This window comes from Solanum dulcamara, chromosome 8, assembly GCF_947179165.1.
Source record: "Solanum dulcamara chromosome 8, daSolDulc1.2, whole genome shotgun sequence".
Classification (NCBI taxonomy): Eukaryota; Viridiplantae; Streptophyta; class Magnoliopsida; order Solanales; family Solanaceae; genus Solanum; species Solanum dulcamara.
In genome coordinates this window covers 1,081,627-1,105,506 of record NC_077244.1, presented here as the reverse complement: position 1 = coordinate 1,105,506, position 23,880 = coordinate 1,081,627, and the positions used below count along the sequence as shown (strand labels likewise).

The window sequence follows — 23,880 nt, the reverse complement described above, 5'->3', positions numbered from 1 at the left end:
GCTAATACACGAAAAACTTGCAAAATCGATCAAATCCTATTGCGTCAAAATAAAATGCGCCTAAATCCCTCTAATGTACTGCTGGGGTTAATGGAGTCATTCCCTAGGTCGTTATGAATGCTACTATAGAAGAATCCAAGAAAATTCAACCCGGACCCCGATACCTAAAAAATCTGTGGGCCAACACACATGAAATACTGGCAAAATCATCTAATTCCTATTGCATCGCCAATAATATGCACCTTAACCCTTTTAAAGCACCGACGGGGCTACTAGAGTCGTTTCACAGGTCGTTACGGATGCTATTATGAAAGAATCCAAGAAAATTAGATTTGGACCCCCGACACCTAAAAAATCTGTGGGCTAACACACACGAAAAACTGGCAAATTTGCCTAATTCCTATTACATCGCTAAGAAAATGCAGCTAAACCCCTTTAAAGCGTTATTGGGGCTACTGTAGTCGTTCCCCGGGTCGTTATAGATGCTACTATGGAAGAATCCAACAAAATTCAACCCGAACCCCCGGCACCTAAAATATTCGTTGGCTAACACACACGAAAAACTGGCAAAATTGACCTATTTCTTTTGCATCACCAATAAAATGGTCCTAAATTCCTCTAATACACCGCTGGAGCTATTGGATTCGTTCCTTGGGTCGTTACGGACGCTACTATGGAAGAATTCAAGAAAATCTGACCCGGTTCCTCGACACCTAAAAAAATTATGGCTTAACACACACGAAAAACCGAGAAAATTGCCTAGTTCCTATTGTGTCGCTAATAAAATGCTCCTAAATCCCTCTAAAGCACCACCGGGGCTACTAGAGTCATTCCCAGATCGTTGCGGATTCTATTAAGGAAGAATCCAAGAAAATTAGAACTAGACCCCCGGCACCTAATAAATGTGTGGGCTAACACACATAAAAACCAGTTAAAATCTCCTATTTCCTATTGCGTCATTAATAAAATGCTCTTAAACCCCTCTAATACGCCATCAGGGTTACAAGGTCATTCCCTAGGTCGTTACGAACGCTACTATGGAAATAATCTAAGAAAATTCAACATGTACCCCCGACAGCTAAAACATCTATGGGCTAACACACGAAAAACTAGCAAAATTGACCAATTCCTATTGTGTCCCCAATAAAATGCTCCTAAATTTCTCTAATGCACCGCTGGGGCTACTGGAGTCATTCTCTAGGTCGTTACGAACACTACTATTGAAGAATCCAATAAAATTCGATCCGAACCCCCGACACCTAAAAAATCTGTGGGCCAACACACATGAAAAATTGGAAAAATCATCTAATTCCTATTGCATCGACAATAAAATGCACCTTAACCCTTCTAAAGTGCCACCGGGGCTACTGGAGTGGTTTCTCAGGTCGTTACGAATGCTATTATGGAAGAATCTAAGAAAATTAGAATCGGACCCCCGGCACCTAAAAAATCTGTCGGCTAACACATACGAAAAATTAGCAAAATCTCCTATTTCCTATTGCGTTGCTAATAAAATGCTCCTAAATTCCTCAAATGCGCTGCCAGGGGCTACTGGAGTCGTTTCCCTAGTCGTTACAGACGCTACTATAAAATAATCTAAGAAAATTAGACTCGGACCCCTGACAGCTAAAAATTTTGTGGGCTAACACACGAAAAACTGGAAAAATCTCCTATTTCCTGTTGCATCGCTAATAAAATGCTCCTAAGCCCCTCTATTGCGCCATCGGAGATATTGGGGTTGTTTCTTAGGTCATTATGGATGCTACTTTGAAGGAATCTAAGAAATTTCGACCCAGACCCACGGTACCTAAAAAATCTGTGGGCTCACACACATAAAAAATTACAAAAATCGCCTAATTCAGGTTACGTCGCCAATAAAATGCTCCTAAATTCTCTAATGTGCTGCCAGGGCTACTGGAGTAGTTACCTTGGTCGTTACGGAAGTTAATATTGAGGATTCTAAGAAAATTCGAATTGTACCCACGGCACCAAAAAAACCCGTGGGCTAACACACACAAAAAACTAGAAAAATCGTCTAATTCCTATTATGTCGCAAATAAAATGGTCTTAAACCCCTCTAAAGCGCTGCCAGGGCTACTGGAGTCGTTCCCCAGGGCGTTACGGATGCTACTATGAAAGAATCCTTGAAAATTCAACTCGGACCCCCGGAATCTAAAAAATCCATGGGCTAACACACACGAAAAATTGACATAATCGACTAATTACTATTACGTCGCCAATAAAATGTTCTTAAACCCCCTAATGCGCCGTCGGGGCTTATTAAGTCGTTCTCTAAGTCATTACGGATGCTACTATGGAAGAATCTAAGAAACTTCGATCCGGACCCCCGGTACCAAAAAAATTCACATGCTAACACACAAAAAAAACTGGCATAATCTCCTAATATCTATTGCATCGCCAATAAAATGCTCATAAACCCCTATAAATCCCTATTTGGGCTATTGGAGTGGTTCTCCAGGTAATTACGAATGCTACTATGGATGAATCCAAGAAAATTCGAACTTGACCCCAACACCTAAAAAATCTATGGGCTAACATACACGAAAAATTGGAAAAATCGCCTAATTCCTATTTTGTCGCCAATAAAATGCTCATAAACCCCTTTAAAGCGCCGCGAGGGGTAATGGAGTCATTCCCCAGATCGTTACGGACACTACAATAGAAGAATCCAAGAAAATTAGACCCAAACCCCTGGCACCTAAAAAATTCGTCGGCTAAAACACACGAAAAACTGGCAAAATCAACCAATTCCTATTGCGTCGCCAATAAAATGCTCATAAATTCCTCTAATGCACCGTCGGGGCTACTGAAGTCGTTCCCTAAGTCGTTATAGACGCTAGTATGGAAGAATCCAAGAAAATCCGACCCGGACCCCCGACACCTAAAAATTCAGTGGGCAAACATCCACGAAAAACTGGCAAAATTGCCTAATTCCTATTGTGTCGCCAATAAAATGCTCCTAAACCCCTCTAAAGGACACCGGAGCAACTGGATTCGTTACCTAGGTCGTTACGGACGCTATTATAGAAGAATTTAAGAAAATTAGACCTGGACAAGCAACACATAAAAAATCCGTGGGCTAACAGTCACAAAAAACTGGAAAAATCTCCTATTTCCTGTTGTGTTACTAATTAAATGCTCCTAAACCCCTCTAATGCGCCGTCGAGGCTACTAGGGTCGTTCCCTAGGTCGTTACGGATGTTACTATAGAAGAATCCAAGAAAATTCGACCAGTACCCCCGGAACCTAAAAAATCCATGGGCTAACACCCACAAAAACTAGGAAAATTGCCTAATTCCAGTTGCATCACAAATAAAATGCTCCTAAATTCTTCTAATTCGCTGTCAGGGTTACTGTAGTCGTTCCCTTGGTCGTTACGGATGCTAATATTGAAGAATCCAATAAATTTCGACCCGAACCCCGGCACCTAAAAATTCCTTGGGCTAACACTCACGAAAAACTGACAAAATCGCCTAATTCCTAATACGTCGCTAATAAAATGGTCCTAAACCCCTCTAAAGGGTTGCCAGGGCTACTGGACTCATTCCCCAGGTCGTTACGGACACTACTATGGAAGAATTCAAGAAAATTCGACCTGACACCCCGGCACCTAAAAACTCCATGGGCTAACACACACAACAAATTGGCAAAATTGACTAATTTCTATTGTGTTGCCAATAAAATGCTCCTAAACCCCTCTAAAGTGCTGTCGGGGCTACTAGAGTCGTTCTCTAGATCGTTACAGACGCTACTTCAAAAGAATCCAAGAAAATTCGACCCGGACCCCCAACACCTAAAAAATTCATGGGCTAACACATATGAAAAACTGTAAAATCACCTAATTCCAGTTGCGTTACCAATAAAATGCTCCTAAATTCTTCTAATGCATTGCCAGGGCTACCAGAGTCATTTCCTTGGTCTTTACGGATTCTACTATGGAAGAATCCAAAAAAAGTTGACTCGGACCCCCGGCACCTAAAAGATTCACGGGCTAACACACACAAAAAACTAGCAAAATCGCCTAATTCCTAATACATCGCTAATAAAATGGTCTTAAACCCCTCTAAAGCATTGTCGGGGCTATTAGAGTCGTTCTCCAGGTCGTTATGGACGCTAATATGGAAGAATCCAAGAAAATTCGACCCGACACCCCGGTATCTAAAAAATCCATGGGCTAACACATACGAAAAACTGGCAAAATTGACTAATTCTTATTGCGTCGCCAATAAAATGCTCTTAAACCCCTCTAAAGCGCTGTCAGGGCTACTGAAGTCGTTCTGCAAGTCGTTACAGACGCTACAGTGGAAGAATCTAAGAAAATTTAACCCGAACCCCCGGCACCTAAAAAATCAATGGGCTAAAATACACAAAAAACAGTTAAAATCTCCTATTTCCTATTGCATCGCTAATAAAATACTTATAAACTCCTCTAATACGCCGTCAGGGCTACTGGGTCATTCCCTAAGTCGTTACGGATTCTACTATGTATGAATCTAAGAAAATTCGACCCAGACCCCCGACACACGAAAAACTGGCAAAATCTCCTATTTTTATTGTCTTGCTAATAAAATGCTCCTAAACCCCTCTAATGCGCCATCAGGGCTACTAAGGTCGTTACAGACGCTACTATGGAAGAATCCAAGAAAATTCGACCCGGACCCCCGACACCTTAAAAATCTGTGGGTTAACATACATAAACAACTGGCAAAATCACCTAATTCCAGTTGCGTCGCCAATAAAATGCTCCTAAATTCTCTTATGCACCGTTAGGGCTACTGGGGTCGATCCCTATGTCATTACGGATTGTACTATGGAAGAATCCAAGAAAATTCGACCTGTACCCCCGGCACCTAAAAAATCCGTGGGTTAACACACACAAAAAACTAGCAAAATCACCTAATTTCAGTTGCATCACAAATAAAATGCTCCTAAATTCTTCTAATGCGCTGCCACACCTACTGGAGTCGGTCCCTTGGTCGTTACGGATTCTACTATGAAAGAATCCAAGAATTTTTAACCCGAACCCCGGCACCTAAAAATTCCGTGGGTTAACACTCACGAAAAATTGGCAAAATCGCCTAATTCTTAATACGTCGCCAATAAAATGGTCCTAAACCCATCTAAAGGGTTGTCGGGGATACTGGACTTGTTCCCTAGGTCGTTATGGACACTACTATGGAAAAATTCATGAAAATTCGACCTGGCAACCCGACACCTAAAAACTCCATGGGCTAACACAGACGAAAAACTGGCAAAATTGACTAATTCTTATTGCATCGCTAATAAAATGCACCTAAACCCCTCTAAAGCGCTGCCGGGGCTACTAGAGTCGTTCTCTAGATCGTTACGGATGTACAATAGATGAATCTAAGAAAATTTGACCCAAACCCCCGACACCTAAAAAATCCATGGGCTAACACACATGAAAAACTGTAAAATTGCCTAATTCATATTGCGTCGCCAATAAAATGCTCTTAAACCCCTTTAAAGTGCCTTCAGGGCTTCTGGAGTCATTCCCCAGGTAGTTACGGATGCTACTAATGAATAATCCAAGAATATTTAACCCGAACCCCCGACACCTAAAAATATTATAGGCTAACACACACGAAAAATTGGCAAAATCGACCAATTTCTATTGCATCACCAATAAAATGCTCCTAACTTCCTCTAAAGCACCACCGGAGCTACTGGAGTCGTTCCCCAGGTCGTTATGGATGCTATTATGAAAGAATCCAAGAAAATTAGACTTAGACCCCAGTACCTAAAAAATCTGTGGGCTAACACATATGTAAAACTGGCAAAATCTCTTATTTCCTGTTGCGTCGCTAATAAAATGTTTCTAAATTCCTCTAATGCGTTGCCAGGGCTACTAGAGTCGTTCCATTGGTTGTTACGGGTGCTACTATGGAGGAATCCAAGAAAATTCGACCCGGACCCCCGACACCTAAAAACTCCGTGGGCTAACATGAATGAAAAGCTGGCAAAATTGCGTAATTACTATTGCATCGCCAATAAACTGCTTCTAAACCCCTATAAAGCCCCGCTGGGGCTACCGGAGTCATTACCAGGACGTTATGGACGCTACTACGAAGGAATCCAAAATAATTTGACCCGGACCCCCGGTACCTAAATAATCTATTGGCTAACACACACGAAAAACTAGCAAAATCGTATAATTTCTATTGCGTCGCCAATAAAATGCTGCTAAACCCCTTTAAAGCGCTATCGGTGCTACTGGAGTCATTTCCCAGGTCGTTACAGACGCTACTATGAAAGAATCCAAAAATATTTAACCCAAACCTCCGGCACCTAAAAAATTTGTGGGCTAACACATGAAAAATTGGATAAATCGACCAATTCCTATTGTGTCCCCAATAAAATGCTCCTAAATTCCTCTAATGCACCACTGGGGCTACTGGAGTCATTCCCTAGGTCGTTACAAATGCTACTATGGAAGAATCCAAAAATATTTGACCCAGACCCCCGGTACCTAAAATATCCGTGAGCCAACACACACGAAAAACTGGCAAAATCATCTAATTCCTATTGTGTCGCCAATAAAATGCACCTTAACCTCTCTAAAGCGTCGCTGGGGTTACTGGAGTCGTTTCTCAGATCGTTACGGATGCTATAATGGAAGAATCCAAGAAAATTAGACCCAGACCCCCAGCACCTAAAAAATCTGGGGGCTAACACTAACGAAAAACTGACAAAATCTCCTATTTCCATTTGCGCCGCTAATAAAATACTCCCAAACCTCTCTAATGCGCTGTCAGGACTACTGGGATCGTTCCCTAGGTCGTTACGAACGCTACTATAGAAGAATCAGAGAAAATTCGGCTTGTACCCCCTAACACATAAAAAATCCATGGACTAACACACACAAAAAATTGGCAAAATCGCCAATTCCAGTTGCGTTGGCAATAAAATGCTCCTAAATTCCTCTAATGCACTGCCAGGGCTACTGGAGTCGTTCCCTTGGTCGTTACGGACGCTACTATTGAAGAATCCAAGAAAATTCGACCCGAACCCCCAGCACCTATAAAATACGTAGGCTAACAACACACAAAAAAATGGCAAAATCGTCAAATTTCTATTACGTTGCCAATAAAATGGTCCTAAACCCCTATAAAGCGCTTACGGGGCTACTGAAGTCATTCCCAGGTCATTACGGATGCTACTATGAAAAAATCCAAGAAATTTTGACCCAGAACCCTGGCACCTAAAAAATCTGTGGGCTAACACACACGAAAAACGGGCAAAATCACCTAATTCCTATTGCATCACAAATGAAATGCTCCTAAAGCCCTCTAAAGCGCCGCCGAAGCTACTCGAGTCATTTACCATGTCGTTACGGACGCTACTATTGAAGAATCCAAGAAAATTCGACCTGGACCTCCGGCACCTAAAAAATTTGTGGGCTAACACACACGAAAAACTTGTAAAATCGACTAATTCTTATTGCGTCGCCAATAAAATGCTCCAAAGCCCCTCTAATGCGCCGTCGGGGCTACTGGAGTCATTCCCCAGGTCGTTGCGGATGCTACTATAGAAGAATCAAAGAAAATTAGACCCGGACCCCCGACACCTAAAAATTTCGTGGGCTAACACATAAAAAACAGGCAAAATCTCTTATTTCTTGTTGTGTCGCTAATAAAATGCTCCTAAACTCCTATAATGCGCCGTCGGGGCTACTAGGGTCTTTCCCTAGGTCGTTACAGACTCTAATATGGAAGAATCTAAAAAACTTCAATCTGAAACCCCAGCACCTAAAAAATCTGTGGGATAACACACACGAAAAACTGCAAAATCACCTAATTTCTATTGCGTCACCAATAAAATACTCCTAAATCCCTTTAAAGCACCGCCGGGGATACTGGAGTCATTCCCCAGGTCATTACGGACGCTATTATGGAAGAATACAAAAAACATTGACCCGAAACCCCGACACCTAAAATATTCGTGGGTCAACACACGAAAAACTGGCAAAATTGACCAATTCTCATTGTGTCGCCAATATAACTCTCTCAATTTTAATTAATGCAGCGTAATTAGACTAAACACGAAATTAAAAAAAAACTTTTGAAATTTATGATATTAAACACGTCATAAGAGTTGAAGAGCTATAAAAGCATTTCATTAAGAACAAAAATAATTTTTTTAAAATTTACAACTATTTTTATTTCAAATATAGAAATGAAACATGTCATTTCAGAAAATAGTACTTATATATTACATAAAATGGACGGAGAGGTACAAAACTAACTAAATAAATAAAAGTGTGTTATTTCTAACAGTTAAGATGATCACACACTTTAACATGGTATCTGACACAGGTGGTGCATTTGAGTCTCACCACTGCCCATTTATATATTTAAAAAAAATCAGACAATAACAATTATAACAAATTTTTTATATGATCGAAATGACTGACACACACTTCAACATGTTAAAATCGAGAAAAATATGAAAGTTCACCTGCGTGAAATAAGAAGACTAGGCCATTTATTTTCGTCCTTCAGTTTCTGAGGAAGGTAATGAAGAAATAATGTGCCTCTGGTGCTACTGGAGTCATTCTCTAGGTCGTTACGATCGCTACTATGGAAGAATTTAAGAAAATTCAAACCGAACCCCCGACACCTAAAAAATCCGCAGGCTAACACAAACAAAAAATTAGAAAAATTGCCTAATTCCTATTACGTCGCCAATAAAATGCTCCTAAACCCTTCTAATGCACCACCGGGGCTACTGGAGTCTTTTTCTAGGTCGTTACGAATTCTACTATGGAAGAATCAGAGAAAATTCAAATCAGACCCCCGGCACCTAAAAAATTTATGGCATAATCGCCTAATTCCTATTGAGTTGTCAATAAAATGCTCATAAACCCCTCTAAAGCCCCGCTGGGGCTACTGGAGTCATTCCCCAGGTCGTTATGAACGCTAGTATGGAGGAATCAGAGAAAATTCAACTCGGACCCTCGACACCTAAAAAATCTGTGGGCTAACACACACGAAAAACTGGCAAAATCGCCTAATTTCTATTGCATCGCCAATAAAATGCTCCTAAACCCCTCTAATATGCCGTCGGGGCCACTGCAGTCGTTCCCTAGGTCGTTACACACGCTACTATGGAGGAATCCAAGAAAATTTGACCTGAACCCCCAGCACCAAATCCCTGGGCTAACACACACGAAAAATTAGCAAAATCGTCTAATTCCTATTGCGTCGCCAATAAAATAATTCTAAACCCCTCTAATGCACTGCCGGGGCTACTGGAGTCGTTCCCTAGGTCGTTACGGATGCTACTATGAAATAATCATAGAAAATTCAAATCAAACCCCTGGCACCTAAAAAATCTGTAGGCTAACACACACGAAAAACTGACAAAAATCCTAATTCCTATTGCGTCGCTAATAAAATGCTCCTAAACTCCTCTAAAGACCCACCGGGGCTACTGGAGTCGTTTCCCATGTCGTAAAGGATGTTACTATGGAAGAATCCAAGAAATTTTGACCTGGACCCCCAACACCTAAAAAATCTTTGGACTAACACACACGAAAAACTAGCAAAATCGACTAATTCCTATTGCATCGCCAATAAAATGCTCCTAAACCCCTCTAATGCGCTGCCGGGGCTACTAAAGTCGTTCCCTAGGTCGTTAGGAATGCTACTATGGAAGAATCAGAGAAAATTCGAATCGGACCTCCGCAACCTAAAAAATCAGTGGGCTATTACATATAAAAAACTGGCAAAATTGACTAATTCCTATTGCGTCACTAATAAAATGCTCCTGAACGCCTCTAATATTCCGCCGGGGCTACTGGAGTCTTTCCCTTGGTCGTTACGGACGATACTAAGGAAGAATCCAAGAAAATTCGACCAGGACCCCCGGCACCTAAAAAATCTGTAAGCTAAAATCTTCAGAAAATTTGACCCGGACCCCCGACACGTAAAATATCCGTGAGATAACACACATGAAAAATTGACAAAATCGCCTAATTCCTATTGCGTCGCCAATAAAATACTCCTAAACCCCTCTAAAGTGCTGTCGGGGCTATTGGAGTCATTCTCTAGGTCGTTACGGATGCTACTATGGAAGAATGCAAGAAATTTCTAATCAGACCCCTGGCACCTAAAGAATCCGTGAGCTAACACACACGAAAAAAACTAGAAAAATCGCATAATTCTTATTTCGCCGCCAATAAAAATCGTTCTCTAGGTCTTTATGGACACTACTATGGTAGAATCCCAAAAAAGTCAACCCAGACCCCCGACACCTAAAAAATCTATTGGCTAATTACTATTGCGTCGCCAATAAAATACTCCTAAACCCCTCTAAATCTCCGCCGGGATTACTGGAGTCGTTTCCTAGGTTGTTACGGACGCTACTATGGAAGAATCCAAGAAAATTTTACCGAACACCCGACACTTAAAAAATCTATGGGCTAACACACACGAAAAATTGGAAAATCACCTAATTCCAATTGCGTCGCCAATAAAATGCTCTTAAACCCATCTAAAGCACCGCCGGGGCTACCAGAGTCATTTTCCAGGTTGTTACGGACGCTACTATAGAAAAATCCAAGAAAATTCGACTCGGACCCCCGGCACCTAAAAAATCTGTGGGCTAACACACACGAAAAACTGGTAAAATTGCCTAATTACTATTGTGTCGCCAATAAAATGCTCCTAACTCCTCTAAAGCGCCGTATGGGCTACTGGAGTTGTTACCTAGGTCATTACGGACGCTACTATGGAAGAATCGAAGAAAATTAGACCCGAACCCCCAGCACCTAAAAAATCAATGGGCTAACACACATGAGAAAACTGGCAAAATCGACTAATTTCTATTGCGTCGCCAATAAATGCTCCTAAATCCCTCTAATGCGCCGCTGGAGCTACTGGATTCGTTCCCTAGGTCGTTACGGACGCTATTATAGAAGATTCTGAGAAAATTCGACCCGGACCCCCGGCACCTAAAAAATCTGTGGGATAACACACACGAAAAACTGGCAAAATCTCCTAATTACTATTGCGTCGCAAATAAAATGCTCCTAAATCCCTTTAAGGCGCCGCTGGGGCTACTAGAGTCGTTCCCCAGGTCGTTATCGACGCTACTAAGGAAGAATCCAAGAAAATTCGACCCGGGTTCCTTGCACCTAAAAATTCCGTGGCTAACACACACGAAAAACCGGCAAAATTGCCCAATTCCTATTCAACAGATCACATCCAGCTCTGCTTCTATTAGATTACAATTTTCACAATTGATTAAGTCCAAGTCAATGAATTGTATTTTTAATATTATCAATGAACTGTCAATCTATTCAAGTTCATCATTAGCCAATTACGAGTAGTTGAATAAACAACCTCTTTTAGACTAAAATGATAAACAAGCCCATGTGAATACATATACCAACTTATCATGAAGCATTCACACAAAACAGCAGAATTAATAATTGAATAAGAAGACTGAGATGAAAAATAATACTAAAGTCAATGAGTTGTATTTTAACAATCTTGAAATTATTGTAAATCCAGATCTACCTATTTCAACTACACTTCATATACCAAACAACTCTCTTTTCCATTATTTCTCAAACAAAGGCTTCTATTGCTAAACTTCAGACCCTGAAAAGGTAAGTCTCTTGTTTTCTCTATCTTCTATCAAGGATTTCATTTTTCAATATGACTCAAACATAGAATAGAAAGATTTTTCTTTTGATTCTATTGACAACATATATAATAGCATGATGAGGGTGGTTGAGAAAATGATCTCTTATATTTTTATTCTTTTAAATTTGTTAAAAGTGAGCACTTTTAAGTCTTCATCAAAGATTTATTACAAATTTTTTTTGACTTTATATGCTTCTTTTCTTCAGTTTCTTGTATATTCTTTTTCTACTCCTTTCCTCTTCATTTTCCTGAGTGAAATTTTATGTAGGTACTCTTTATACATCAGTCTTGAGAACTTGAAGGGGAAGGAAGGAAAGCAGTGAAAATTAAAAACATGGAAAGAGGAAAACAAAATCAAGAAGAAAGAGAGGAAGAGAAAGCAAATAACTCATCGGTATGTTTAAGAAAGCTCTCTATAGCTATGTTAAATTAACAAGCATCATGTTGACCATTCATTCCATTAATTTGTCATTCTATACCTTTCTTGTGCTATTTATTCATATCTACGAATGTTCCTATTAATTGAAATTCTTAATGTGTTCATAGTTTTTCAAGCTTTGTGCCAACTGTTTAATTTGTGTTATTTAAAAAAAAAATTCGTAAAAGATAAAGTATATAACAAGTATTCGATAATTTTAGAAGAAGTAATAAGTCGCATAGATAACATCAATTTTCATAAGATATTCCTAAAGGATAACTCTTCAAATTCACATAAAATACATGTGCATGTGTTAGTTGCCTGTATAGAGTATATATATATATACTAGTTCTGGGAATGTGTGTTGCACGTTTATCCCAAAAATTTAATCTAAACATATCGTAAATGATAAATTTGGTACAATATATTATAGGACATAATTATAAAAAAAAAATGCAATATTTAACTTGTAAAGAGAAGAAAATTTAAAACAACAAATTAGGAACAAAGAAAAGCTCGTAATTCCTCAAACTTGCTTTCTTTCTCCCCCGACAAACTAATTCTATCTTTTATAACTTTATTCAGACATAAAACAAACCATAAAATTTATAACATCAGGTAGATCATATAAGTGACCAAGTTTCTGTCAATTTTGTCACACAAAACAGAAAGGAATTGACTAACTCATGATTCAATTAAGAACTTGAAGCACAATCCCGTGTCAAATATCATTGCTAAATTGAAATGCATTGTAATAAACTCTAGAAGTAGTTTTATGCTTCGCATAATAAAAAATAAAATGTGATCTCATAAAATATACATAGAATATGAAAAAGCTTCATCATATTACTTAATGGTTTGAGGGGAAAATGAGCAAAGAAAATAAAAGTAGAACCAATAGATCGAGGGTAAATACATACCTGATGAATTTGTGTCATCCAATAATGAAAGTTAGACACATAATTGATATCATTTATATAAGATGTTTAATGAGCAAAATTCAATATAAATTCATGATTAGTGTTAATTGATACTAAATGATGGAAAACAAAAGGTTTGACAATAGCTAGCAATTATTTAATATTTATACAATAGGATTTCATGAAGTTACATAACTACTAATTAATCTTTAAATTGCCTATATTCATCAGAAATGTGAAAAGTTTTGCTTGTTATGAAGCAATATGTTAAAGAAAAGATTCAGCTTGCAATATAACAACAACAACAACCCAGCTTGCAATAAAATGAATGTATTCAAAAGTTAAGCAATAAATTGACCATATTCATCTCAAAAGTTTTTTACGTGTGAATATGGTCACTTCATGACTCTTTAGCTTGCAATTAAGTTAGGAGGTGAAAAGGCTGGGAACATATATTGATTAATTAATATTTAACTTATTAGATATTTTATAACATTTTTAATTAAGTAGAAGGGCAAAATAGTAATCCAACTTTGAAGTTAGGATCTTCCCACTTTTAATAATGCGATCACTCTTCGCTATGAAAATTTGATATAACATTTGTCATTTGGCAGGAATCATTTTCTGCTCTTCGCAAGGACGTTGTCAACTTTCTGAATTTCATGGAGAGGTTAAAGAATGAAGAAGATCAAAAGTCTGTTGACGTGGTCGATCAAATTGAAAAGCTGAAATCAGAGCTGGCATTTATTTGTACATATGTCCAGCTTTCTTATTCCGATTTGGAGCAGTTTGAAGATATAATGACTGTCAAAGGACAAGAGGTTGAGAATCTGCTTCAATCAATTCTGTATGATGTTGACAACAACGTCGGGTATAAATACGACATGCATCATGTCCTTACTAGCCTCAGGGTTAACATCAGTCATTGTATCAGCTCACATCATCATTATAAATCAAGTGCCACCATGCTTGAGGAGCAGTTGAACTTCCTCCTCCTGAATCTCCATCATCTATCAAAGTTTCTTGCTGAGCAGAAGTTTCCGTTACTGACTCAGTATGAGATTCTTCAGAATGTGTGTGGCAACATGAAAGATTTCCATGGGTTGATAGTGAATGGTTGCGTTGAGCACGAGCTTGTTGAATATATCTTACCTCAGTTTCAAGTCATGGCTGAGAGAGTAGGACACTTCATTTGGAATGATCAAATTGATGGAGAGTCTCGACTCTTCAAGCTAGCACATCTACTCATGAAGATTATTCCGATTGAGTTGGAGATTATGAAAATTTGTTTTACAAATTTGAAAGCTTCAACTTCAGCAGAAATTGGACGCTTCATTAAGCAACTCATGGAAATCTCTCCGGACATTCTTAGAGATTATCTGAATCATCTACAGAAGCATATGATAAATGTTGTTACCACAACTACTTCAGGGGCTCGAAACATTCATGTCATGATAGAGTTCCTATTAATTATTCTTTCTGATATGCCCAAGGACTTTATTCATCATGACAAATTATTTGATCTTTTGGCTCGTGTTGGAGCACTTACCAGGGAGGTATCAACTCTTGTTCGCGACTTAGAAGAGAAATTAAGGAACAAAGAGAGTACTGATGAAACTAATTGTGCAACCCTAAAGTTGCTGGAAAATATTGAACTCCTCAAGGAAGATCTAAACCATGTTTATCTGAAAGTTCCGGACTCATCTCAATGTTGCTTCCCCATGAGTGATGGACCACTCTTCATTCATCTGCTACTCATACACTTAGATGATTTGCTAGATTCCAATATCTATTCAATTGCTTTAATAAAGGAAGAAATTGAATTGGTGAAAGAAGGCCTAGAATCCATAAGATCATTTTTTGTGAATGTTGAGCAAGAATGGTATAAAGATCTTTGGGCAAGTGTTTTAAATGTGGCATATGAGGCAAAAGATGTAATTGATTCAATAATTGTTCGAGATAATGGTCTCTTACATCTTATTTTCTCACTTCCCATTACCATAAAGAAGGTCAAGCTTATTAAAGAAGAGGTCTCCGATTTACACGAGAAGATTCCCAAGGACAGAGGTCTCGTTGTTGTAAACTCCCCCAGGAAGCTAGTTGAAAACGAGTCATCACCGGCTGGTAAAATAATTGTAGGTTTTGAGGAGGAGACAAATTGGATAATGTGGAAGCTCACCAGTGGACCTGCAGATCTAGATGTCATTCCGATAACTGGTATGCCGGGTTCGGGTAAAACTACTTTGGCGTACAAAGTATACAATGACAAATCAATTTCTAGTCATTTCGACCTTCGTGCATGGTGCACAGTCGACCAAGAGTATGACGAGAAGAATTTGTTGAATAAAATTTTTAATCAAGTTAATGGCTCTGATTCAAAATCGAGTGAGAATATTGATGTTGCTGATAAGCTACGGAAACAACTGTATGGAAAGAGGTATCTGATTGTCTTAGATGACGTGTGGGATACTACTACATGGGATGAGTTAACAAGACCTTTTCCTGTAGTTGAGAAAGGAAGTAGAATTATTTTGACAACTCGAGAAAAGGAAGTGGCTTTGCATGGAAAGCGCAACTCTGCTCCTCTTTACCTTCGATTACTAAGACCAGAAGAAAGTTGGGAGTTATTAGAGAAAAGGGCATTTGGAAATGAGAGTTGCCCTGATGGCCTATTAGATGTTGGTAAGGAAATAGCCCAAAATTGTAAAGGGCTTCCTTTGGTGGCTGATCTGATTGCTGGAGTCATTGCAGGGAAGGAAAAGAAAAAGACTGTGTGGCTTGAAGTTCGAAATAATTTGAGTTCCTTTATTTTGAACAGTGAAGTGGAAGTGATGAAGGTTATAGAATTAAGTTATGACCACTTGCCACATCACCTGAAGCCATGCTTGCTTTACCTTGCAAGTTTTCCAAAGGACACTGCAATGGAAATCTGGATGGTGAAACATTTATGGCGTACTGAAGGACTTGTGGAACAGACAGAGATGAACAGTGTGGAAGAAGTGATGGATGTTTATTTGGATAACTTAATTTCCAGCAGCTTGGTAATTTTTTTCAATGAGATAGGTAGGTACCCGACTTGCCAACTTCATGATCTTGTGCATGACTTTTGTTTGATAAAAGCAACAAAGGAAAAGTTTTTTGAGCAGCTAAGTTCAAGTGCTCCATCTTCTTCTTCAGATTTGATGCCACGTATAGTGAAAATGACTTATGACAGTGAGTTCTTTCGGCTTAACAATTTTTTCCTGTTCAGTCCACAAAAGAAAAGGCATTCTGGTAAACACCTCTATTCCTTGATGATAACTGGAGATGAGCTGGACGATCGTCTTTCTGATATATGTCACTTAAGACACTTGAGGCTTCTCAGAGTGTTGAACCTGGATCCTTCTATCATTGTGAATAATTTTTTGCTGAATGAAATATGCATGTTGAATCATTTGAGGTGCTTATGCATTGGGACAGAAGTTAAATCTCTGCCTTTGTCGTTCTCAAACCTCTGGAATCTGGAAATCCTGGGGGTGTCTAATGAAGGATCAACCTTGGTACTATTACCGAGAATTTGGGATCTTATAAAGTTGCGAGTGCTGGCCATGAGTCCTTGTTCTTTCTTTGATTTGGATGCAGATGAACCAATACTGATAGCAGAGGACACAAAGTTAGAGAAGTTGACACATTTAGAGTATCTCAAGCTTTCCTATTCGAAAGACACAGAGGATATTTTCGAAAGGTTTCCCAATCTTGTAGATCTTACTATTGATATTAAGGAATCATGGGATTATTCAACAGAGCAATATTGGTTCCCGAAATTGGATTTCCTAACTGAACTAGAATCCCTCGAAGTAGTTTTTGAAAGTTCAAACACAAACGACAGTTCGCCCTTTGCAGCGACAAATAGGCCATGGGATTTTCACTTCCCTACGAGTTTGAAACAATTGCGGTTGCTTGATTTTCCACTGACATCCGATTCACTATCAACAATAGCGAGACTCCCTAACCTTGAAGAGTTGTCCCTTTATGATACAATCATCAAGGAGGGAGAATGGAACATGGGGGAGGAAGACACCTTTGAGAATCTCAAATGTCTGAAGTTGAGCAAAGTGACTCTTGCTAATTGGGAAGTTGGAGAGGAATCCTTTCCAGCACTTGAGAAATTAAAACTGCAGGGATGTTATATGCTTGAGGAGATTCCGCCTTGTTTCGGGGATATTTTTTCATTGAAAATTATTAAACTTGTAGACAGCCCTCAACTTGAAGATTCCGCTATGAAGATTAAGGAATATGCTGAAGATATGAGGGCAGGAGACGAGCTTCACGTCGTTGGCCGGAAGAATATCCCCTTATTTAAGTAGCTCTTAAGAATTATGTGAGAACAGGTTCTTCTCCATTCTTTGGCTGTTCTGATTCTTGTTTGTAAAGATATGGCAACTGAGCGTAATTCAACCTCAAAAGCTAGCATTGTCCAAGTCCATATAAGCGATCCACCAGTCCACTCCCCAACTAATGTGGGATTTTTACCCACTCTAACACCCCCTTCACGCCCAGGCCCAACTAGAGCGTGGATCGGGAGCCCAAATGGGGATGGACCTTGCTCTGATATCATGTAAAGATATGACACCAGGGCTTGATTCTTTGCTGAATGAAATATGCATGTTAGTTCATTTGAGGGTCTTAAGAATTGAGATAGAAGTTAAATCCTTGCCTTTGTCTTTCTCAAACCTATGAAGATTCTGTTGTGAAGATCAAGGTATATGCTGAAGATATGAGGGGAGAGGACGAGCTTCAAGTCGTTGGCCGGAATAATATCCCGTTATTTAAGTATCTTTTTTCAGCATTATGTGTGAAAAGTGACAGACGAAACCTAGCAGAATAGACAGTAAGTTGTGCTTTGCTGGGTAGATTGTATATGATTAAGAAAATTCTGTTACAGTTGTTATGATACATTTTGTGCGACTTTTGTATGTTTCTTTTAGAAAACTTACAAGTTTTTAATACATGTGTCATTTGTTGATTTGTCCATTTAGCACGTCATCTGTGGTTGCAAGTCACACATGAGGTATATTGTAATTAAGTCACCACGAGACACACCGATGTCAAGTATAGTTTTCTACATGATAATACACAACTTTAAGGTAAGCGTTTATCTTACATTGACGCCAACTTTAAGAGAGTTGGAATTTTAAACATTAATCTTGTACACCAAAGTACAATTCCTGCTTTCTTTACTTTTACCTTATAAGATTTTTTTGGCAGAAAAAGTGAGACAAATATATTTGATTCATGCTTTTACATTTCTAACAATAGTACAGTAGTATTTTGTTACTTTCTGCCACTAGGTATCTCTTATTCTATTGTCATTCACTCTTTATTTTTTTTCTTTGCATTCACTCTTTATTTTTTTCTTGTAGATTGCTTATAAGTTGTACGAATCTAAGATTTAAAATTTACGAGTTTCAATAAAACCTCAGGTTAATATCAATAATTAATTATTAATTATCTAGTCAAAATCCTAATACATATATAAGATTTTGACATAAGCTAATGGACTCATGTGAATCCATCGATTACGCAGTGGGTTTGCCTTTAGCTGTCCAAACCTCTTTTGTGTCTAACTTGGTCTGAAGTCCCATCTTATGTGGTCAAAGCACAATTGTTTAACCTCAATCAAGGTAGTGATTCAAAACGACTTTGATACCAATCTGTCACAAACTCGACAAACTTTTACCACGAAAGCTAGGTCCTGAAGTGAAAGGTTGCAGAGAGGAGCTTATAAGCACTCATGACTTCCCTCTCCTCGAACATTCAACCAACTTGAGCCGAAATCCCACTCTGAACTAAAATAAGTGTTTGCTTATCAAACTAACTCGTAGTAGAACACTGAAAAATACCTTCTTAGAAAAGTTCAACAAATGGGATTTCCAGTACTCAAATGAATGAAAGGTTCACATTAATCTTCAAAGAGAATTATAACAATACATGACCAGAAGTACATGACAGCACCATTTCACCAGAAGAACAAGTCACTAGAGAAAGTTAAAAAACAGATACATAATGGTACAAAATAGGATACACAGTTGAACATGCCCCCCTCCCACCCAAAAATACAATAGAAGTCCTTACTGATATAGCACAACAAGAAGAGTTTAAACTCATTATTTGTAACTAATTGCTGAAAGTCGCTCCACAAAGGGTAAAATCGATGGCACACGCGTTTCATTCCCACCATAACCAGCACTGCAATTACACAAGGCTCAAGCAAGTAAACGCGGGAGAAAGATTAACATAGAACTAATACCTGAAAGTCTTCCTAAGCAGAAGCCAGAGTGCAATTCCCGTTGCTATATGGAGTCAATGCTGCATCTTCACCAATTATCCAAACAAAACCAGGAGTGTCGAACCTCCTTCCTGACACTGTCCTGTAGATGTAAAGTTTCTCAACGGGGCAACTTTCTGGTCTCGTATCTGGATGTCCCCTCTCGTCTATAACTTCAACATTAAGCCCTGGCAACTTCTGAGCTAGCAGCTTACATGCTTCAAAACTTACTGAACAATTAGACATCCAAAGGGATCGCATTGTCTCCAGCTTTGCAGCATTGGCCAACAGAGCCTCATCGCCAAAGGGGCAGTCTCTAATCTCCAACTTACGGAGGCTCTCACAACCAGAGAGAACGTAGTGGAGGCCTAGATCACTATCCCCTGCAAAAGCTAAGGAAAGCATCTCTAACTTCTTAGCATGGACCCCGATGTACTCAAACATACGATCTGTAAGGAGGCCAGAGAGAGAAAGTCGACGCAATTCCTTGCAGTGTTGCACAATGGCCCCAAAACCAGCATCAAGTGGTTCAAGGGTTAAGTAGTCAGGAGTGCGAGGCTCGAGAATACACAAACGAAATCGGATCATGTTAGGACGGTTCCTTGCAATAGTAACTAAGGCATCATTTGTCATTTGGCGGCAGAAGTATAAAACTGACTGAAGCTTAGGGCAGCCCGCTGAGACAGCTACAAGGCCTTGCTCTGTCAAGGATACATTTGGTCCTGCCGCAAATGGATCAGAAGGAAACACCCTAAGCTCTTGAAGTTCGTTACAAGAGTTTGTTTGGGGAGGAAGCACCACAACTAAAATTTGATATGATGAAAATAAATTGGATACGAGAATTTTACGTGGAAACCCCTCTAAATGATAGAAGGGAAAAACCACGGGATAGAAGGATCTCACTATTTAAATATGGAGTACACAGCTCTCAAATACAAGGAGAAAACAACAATTAACACTTCTCTCTTGTAAAAGGAACAACTACTAAAGAGGACATTCAAGACTACAATATTTATCTTGGTGTATAACTCTCTTTGTATTCTTACTCTCTTTCTAGGATGGGATAAATGAGGGCAAGAGGTCTTCTATTTATAGGAAACTAAAAACGCGTAAAATCCGCGTATTGAACCTCCCTTTTTGACTACGCGTTCAAAACGCGTTTTGTTCCTTTTTTTACTACGCGTTCAAAACGTGTTTTGTTCCTTTTTTGACTACGCGTTCAAAACGCGTTTTATTGACTACGCGTTAAAAACGCGTTTTGACTATCTTGCATTCTCCCACTTGAAGATTTAATTGAGAATCAATTAAGTCTCCACACCATCCTTTCTACCCAATTACTGCAATGTTACGTTTCTGCTAGGCCAATAGAAGATCGACACCATATGAACTTGTTATTGTTTATCGGCTTCGTAAACATATCTGTCAGGTTGTCATTAGTGTGAATTTTCTGAATATCCACACTGCCTTCTATCACCTTCTCACGAACAAAGTGATACTGAACTCGTATGTGCTTTGTCCTTGAATGAAATGCCGGATTCTTTGTAAGATGCAAAGCGCTCTGACTGTCACAAAATAGAGCAATCTTCTCTTGTTTGTGCCCGAGCTCCTCCAGTAACATCTGCATCCATATTGCTTTTTTGCTAGCTTGTGTAGCTGATACATATTCTGCTTCCGTCATAGATGTTGCCACGATAGATTGCAGTTTTGAAACCCAGCTTACAGCTCCTCCAGCAAGAGTAAACACATAACCTGTGGTGGACTTACTTTTATCAAGATCACCTGCATAATCTGAATCAACATAACCTTTAACAGTAAAGTCTGATCCTCCATAACACATTGTAACATCTGAGGTACCCTTGATGTATCTCAGGATCCTCTTAACAGTATTACAATGCTCTCTACCAGGATTAGCCATGTATCGACTAACCACTCCCACTGCTTGTACAATGTCAGGTCTTGTACATACCATAGCGAACATTAAACTTCCCACTGCTGATGCATACGGTACTCGAGACATCTCCATCCTCTCTGCTTCATTGTTAGGACACATACTTGAGGATAACTTGAAATTAATAGGAAGTGGGGTAGAAATTGACTTACAGTCTTGCATCTTAAAGCGTCTCAAGATTTTCTTCAAGTAGTTCTTTTGAGAAAGCCAAATCTTCCCATTATTTCTGTCTCGGTGAATTTGCATCCCTAGAATCTTGTTTGCTGGTCCCAAGTCCTTCATTTCAAACTCCATAGCCAACTATGCCTTTAAATTTGTGAGACGATCTTTGTTGGGGCCTGCTACCAACATATCGTCAACATACAACAGCAAAATAACAAAATCTTCATCACCAAATCTCTTGTAATAAACACAAGGATCTGAACTATGTCTGTTGTATCCAAGGCTTATAATGAAGGAATCAAATCTCTTATACCAACATCTTGGCGCCTGTTTGAAACCGTATAGAGATTTGTTCAACCTGCAAACCAAGTTCTCTTTTTCCTGTTCTTCAAAACCTTTTGGTTGGAGCATGTAAATTTCTTCTTCAAGCTCTCCATGAAGAAATGCAGTTTTGACATCTAACTGCTCCAAGTACAAGTAAAATGTAGCACACATCGCCAGGACCACTCGAATTGTTGTGAGTCGAACCACTGGAGAAAATATCTCATTGAAGTCGATACCTTCTTTCTGAGCGAATCCTTTCACCACCAATCTTGCACGATATTTCTCCACTTGATCATTATCATTGCGTTTGATCTTGTAGACCCATTTGTTTCCAATGGCCTTCCTTCCTTGTGGTAATTGAACAAGATCCCATGTTTTATTTTTATGAAGAGCTTCAATTTCTTCTTGCATTGCTGCCACCCACAAAGATGATTCTTGGCTTTTCATAGCCTCGTGAAAAGTTAAAGGCTCTCCATCTTCTGTTAGTAGACAGTATGCAATATTACTCTCCATAGAATAATCTGAGTGCCAAGCTGGTTCTTTTCTCTCCCTAGTTGACCGTCGAACTTCTGGAGTTTCAATCTCAGCTTGCTCTTGTTCTTCGTGCTCTGGTGCTGCTTCAGAAGAAACTGGAACTTCTTCTATTTCTTCAACTTCAACTGTAGTAGTCTCTGATTTTTCTTTTGAAGTGATACCTTCTTTTGCTTGTATCTTGTTTTCAACAAATACAACATCCCTGCTGATTACCACCTTGCGGGTTGTGGGATCCCACAAGCGATACCCCTTGACTCCATCAGCATACCCTAAGAAAATGCATTTCCTGGATTTTGGATCCAACTTTGATTTTTCTTGGGTGTTGTACATAACATAAGCAGGACTTCCGAATATATGTAAGCGAGAATAATCAGCTGGTTTTCCTATCCACATCTCCATTGGTGTTTTCAGATCAATTGCGGTTGATGGTGACCGATTGATCACATAACAGGCGGTTTTGACTGCTTCTGCCTAGAATGGTTTTTCCAACCCTGCAGTTGCCAACATAGCTCTTGTCCGTTCCAACAAGGTTCTGTTCATCCGCTCTGCTACTCCATTTTGTTGTGGAGTATATGCCACCGTGAACTACCGTTTAATACCTTCTTGTTTACAGAAGTTATTAAATTCATCACCAGTGTATTCTCCTCCATTATCTGTCCTCAAACACTTGATATTTTTCTCAGATTCAAGTTCCACCCGCGCTTTGAATTCTTTGAAAACTGAAAAAACATCTGTCTTCCTCTTGATTGGATACACTCAACTTCTCCTAGAGTAATTATCGATGAATGACACGAAATATTTTGCTCCTCCTAGAGACTCCACCGGTGCTTTCCAAACATCAGAGTGAACCAGATCTAGTATTTCCTTGCTTTTAGCAGAGGAACTGCTAAACTTCAGTCTATTTTGCTTTTTGGTAACACAATGCTCACAAAAGGGTAGTGAAACCTTTTTGAGCTCTGAAAGAAGTTTTTGCTCAGCAAGAATCTTCAAACCTCGTTCCGACATATGGCCAAGTTTACGATGCCATATCATCGCTGATTCTTCAAATGAACTTGCTGACGCGGTTGATGCTTCTCCTTCTTGGTGTGTTTCACCTTTAAGCACATATAGGTTTGCCGCAAGTTTTTCCGCTTTCATCACTACAAGCACTCCTTTGGATATTCTCATGACTCCACCATGAGTCTTATATGAACATCCATTATCATCTAGTTGTCCTAAAGACAATAGATTCTTCTTCAAGTCTTTTACATGTCTTACCTCCTGGATGGTGCGAACCATGCCATCATACATCTTTATTTTGATGGACCCAATACCAATAACATCCAAAGCATGATCGTTTCCCATGAACACAGACCCTCCTGAGATAGGATTATATTGATGGAACTATTCTCTCCTGGAAGTCATGTGCCATATTGCTCCTGTGTCCATGATCCAGACATCAGCGAAACGTTTTCTGCCTTCATTATTTGATATTGCTTCACTACACAAAATATCTGCATCATCTGAGGTACATGCAACATTCCCTTGAGCATTTGATGGCTCAGGGTTTTCACTCTTCTTCTTGAACCGACAAT

At 39.2% G+C, this 23,880-nt stretch overlaps 2 protein-coding genes across 2 annotated transcripts; one reads left to right on the top strand and one right to left on the bottom strand.

The window, feature by feature from the left end:
• The first annotated feature begins 11,257 nt into the window (after positions 1-11,257).
• Positions 11,258-18,044, top strand: LOC129901279 (putative late blight resistance protein homolog R1A-3). Its single transcript, XM_055976414.1, has 3 exons — positions 11,258-11,656; positions 11,962-12,087; positions 13,646-18,044. Exons 2-3 carry the CDS (start codon positions 12,028-12,030, stop codon positions 17,375-17,377), a joined length of 3,792 nt encoding a protein of 1,263 aa, XP_055832389.1. The 5' UTR covers positions 11,258-11,656; positions 11,962-12,027; the 3' UTR covers positions 17,378-18,044.
• An 882-nt stretch (positions 18,045-18,926) lies between these two features.
• LOC129898813 (protein TRANSPORT INHIBITOR RESPONSE 1-like) lies at positions 18,927-21,580 on the bottom strand. The gene is made up of 2 exons (XM_055973501.1): positions 21,576-21,580; positions 18,927-20,227 (listed from the first exon to the last, which is right to left on the bottom strand). The coding sequence occupies exons 1-2, from the start codon at positions 21,578-21,580 to the stop codon at positions 19,333-19,335; spliced, it is 900 nt and encodes a 299-aa protein (XP_055829476.1). The 3' UTR covers positions 18,927-19,332.
• Positions 21,581-23,880: the final 2,300 nt, after the last annotated feature.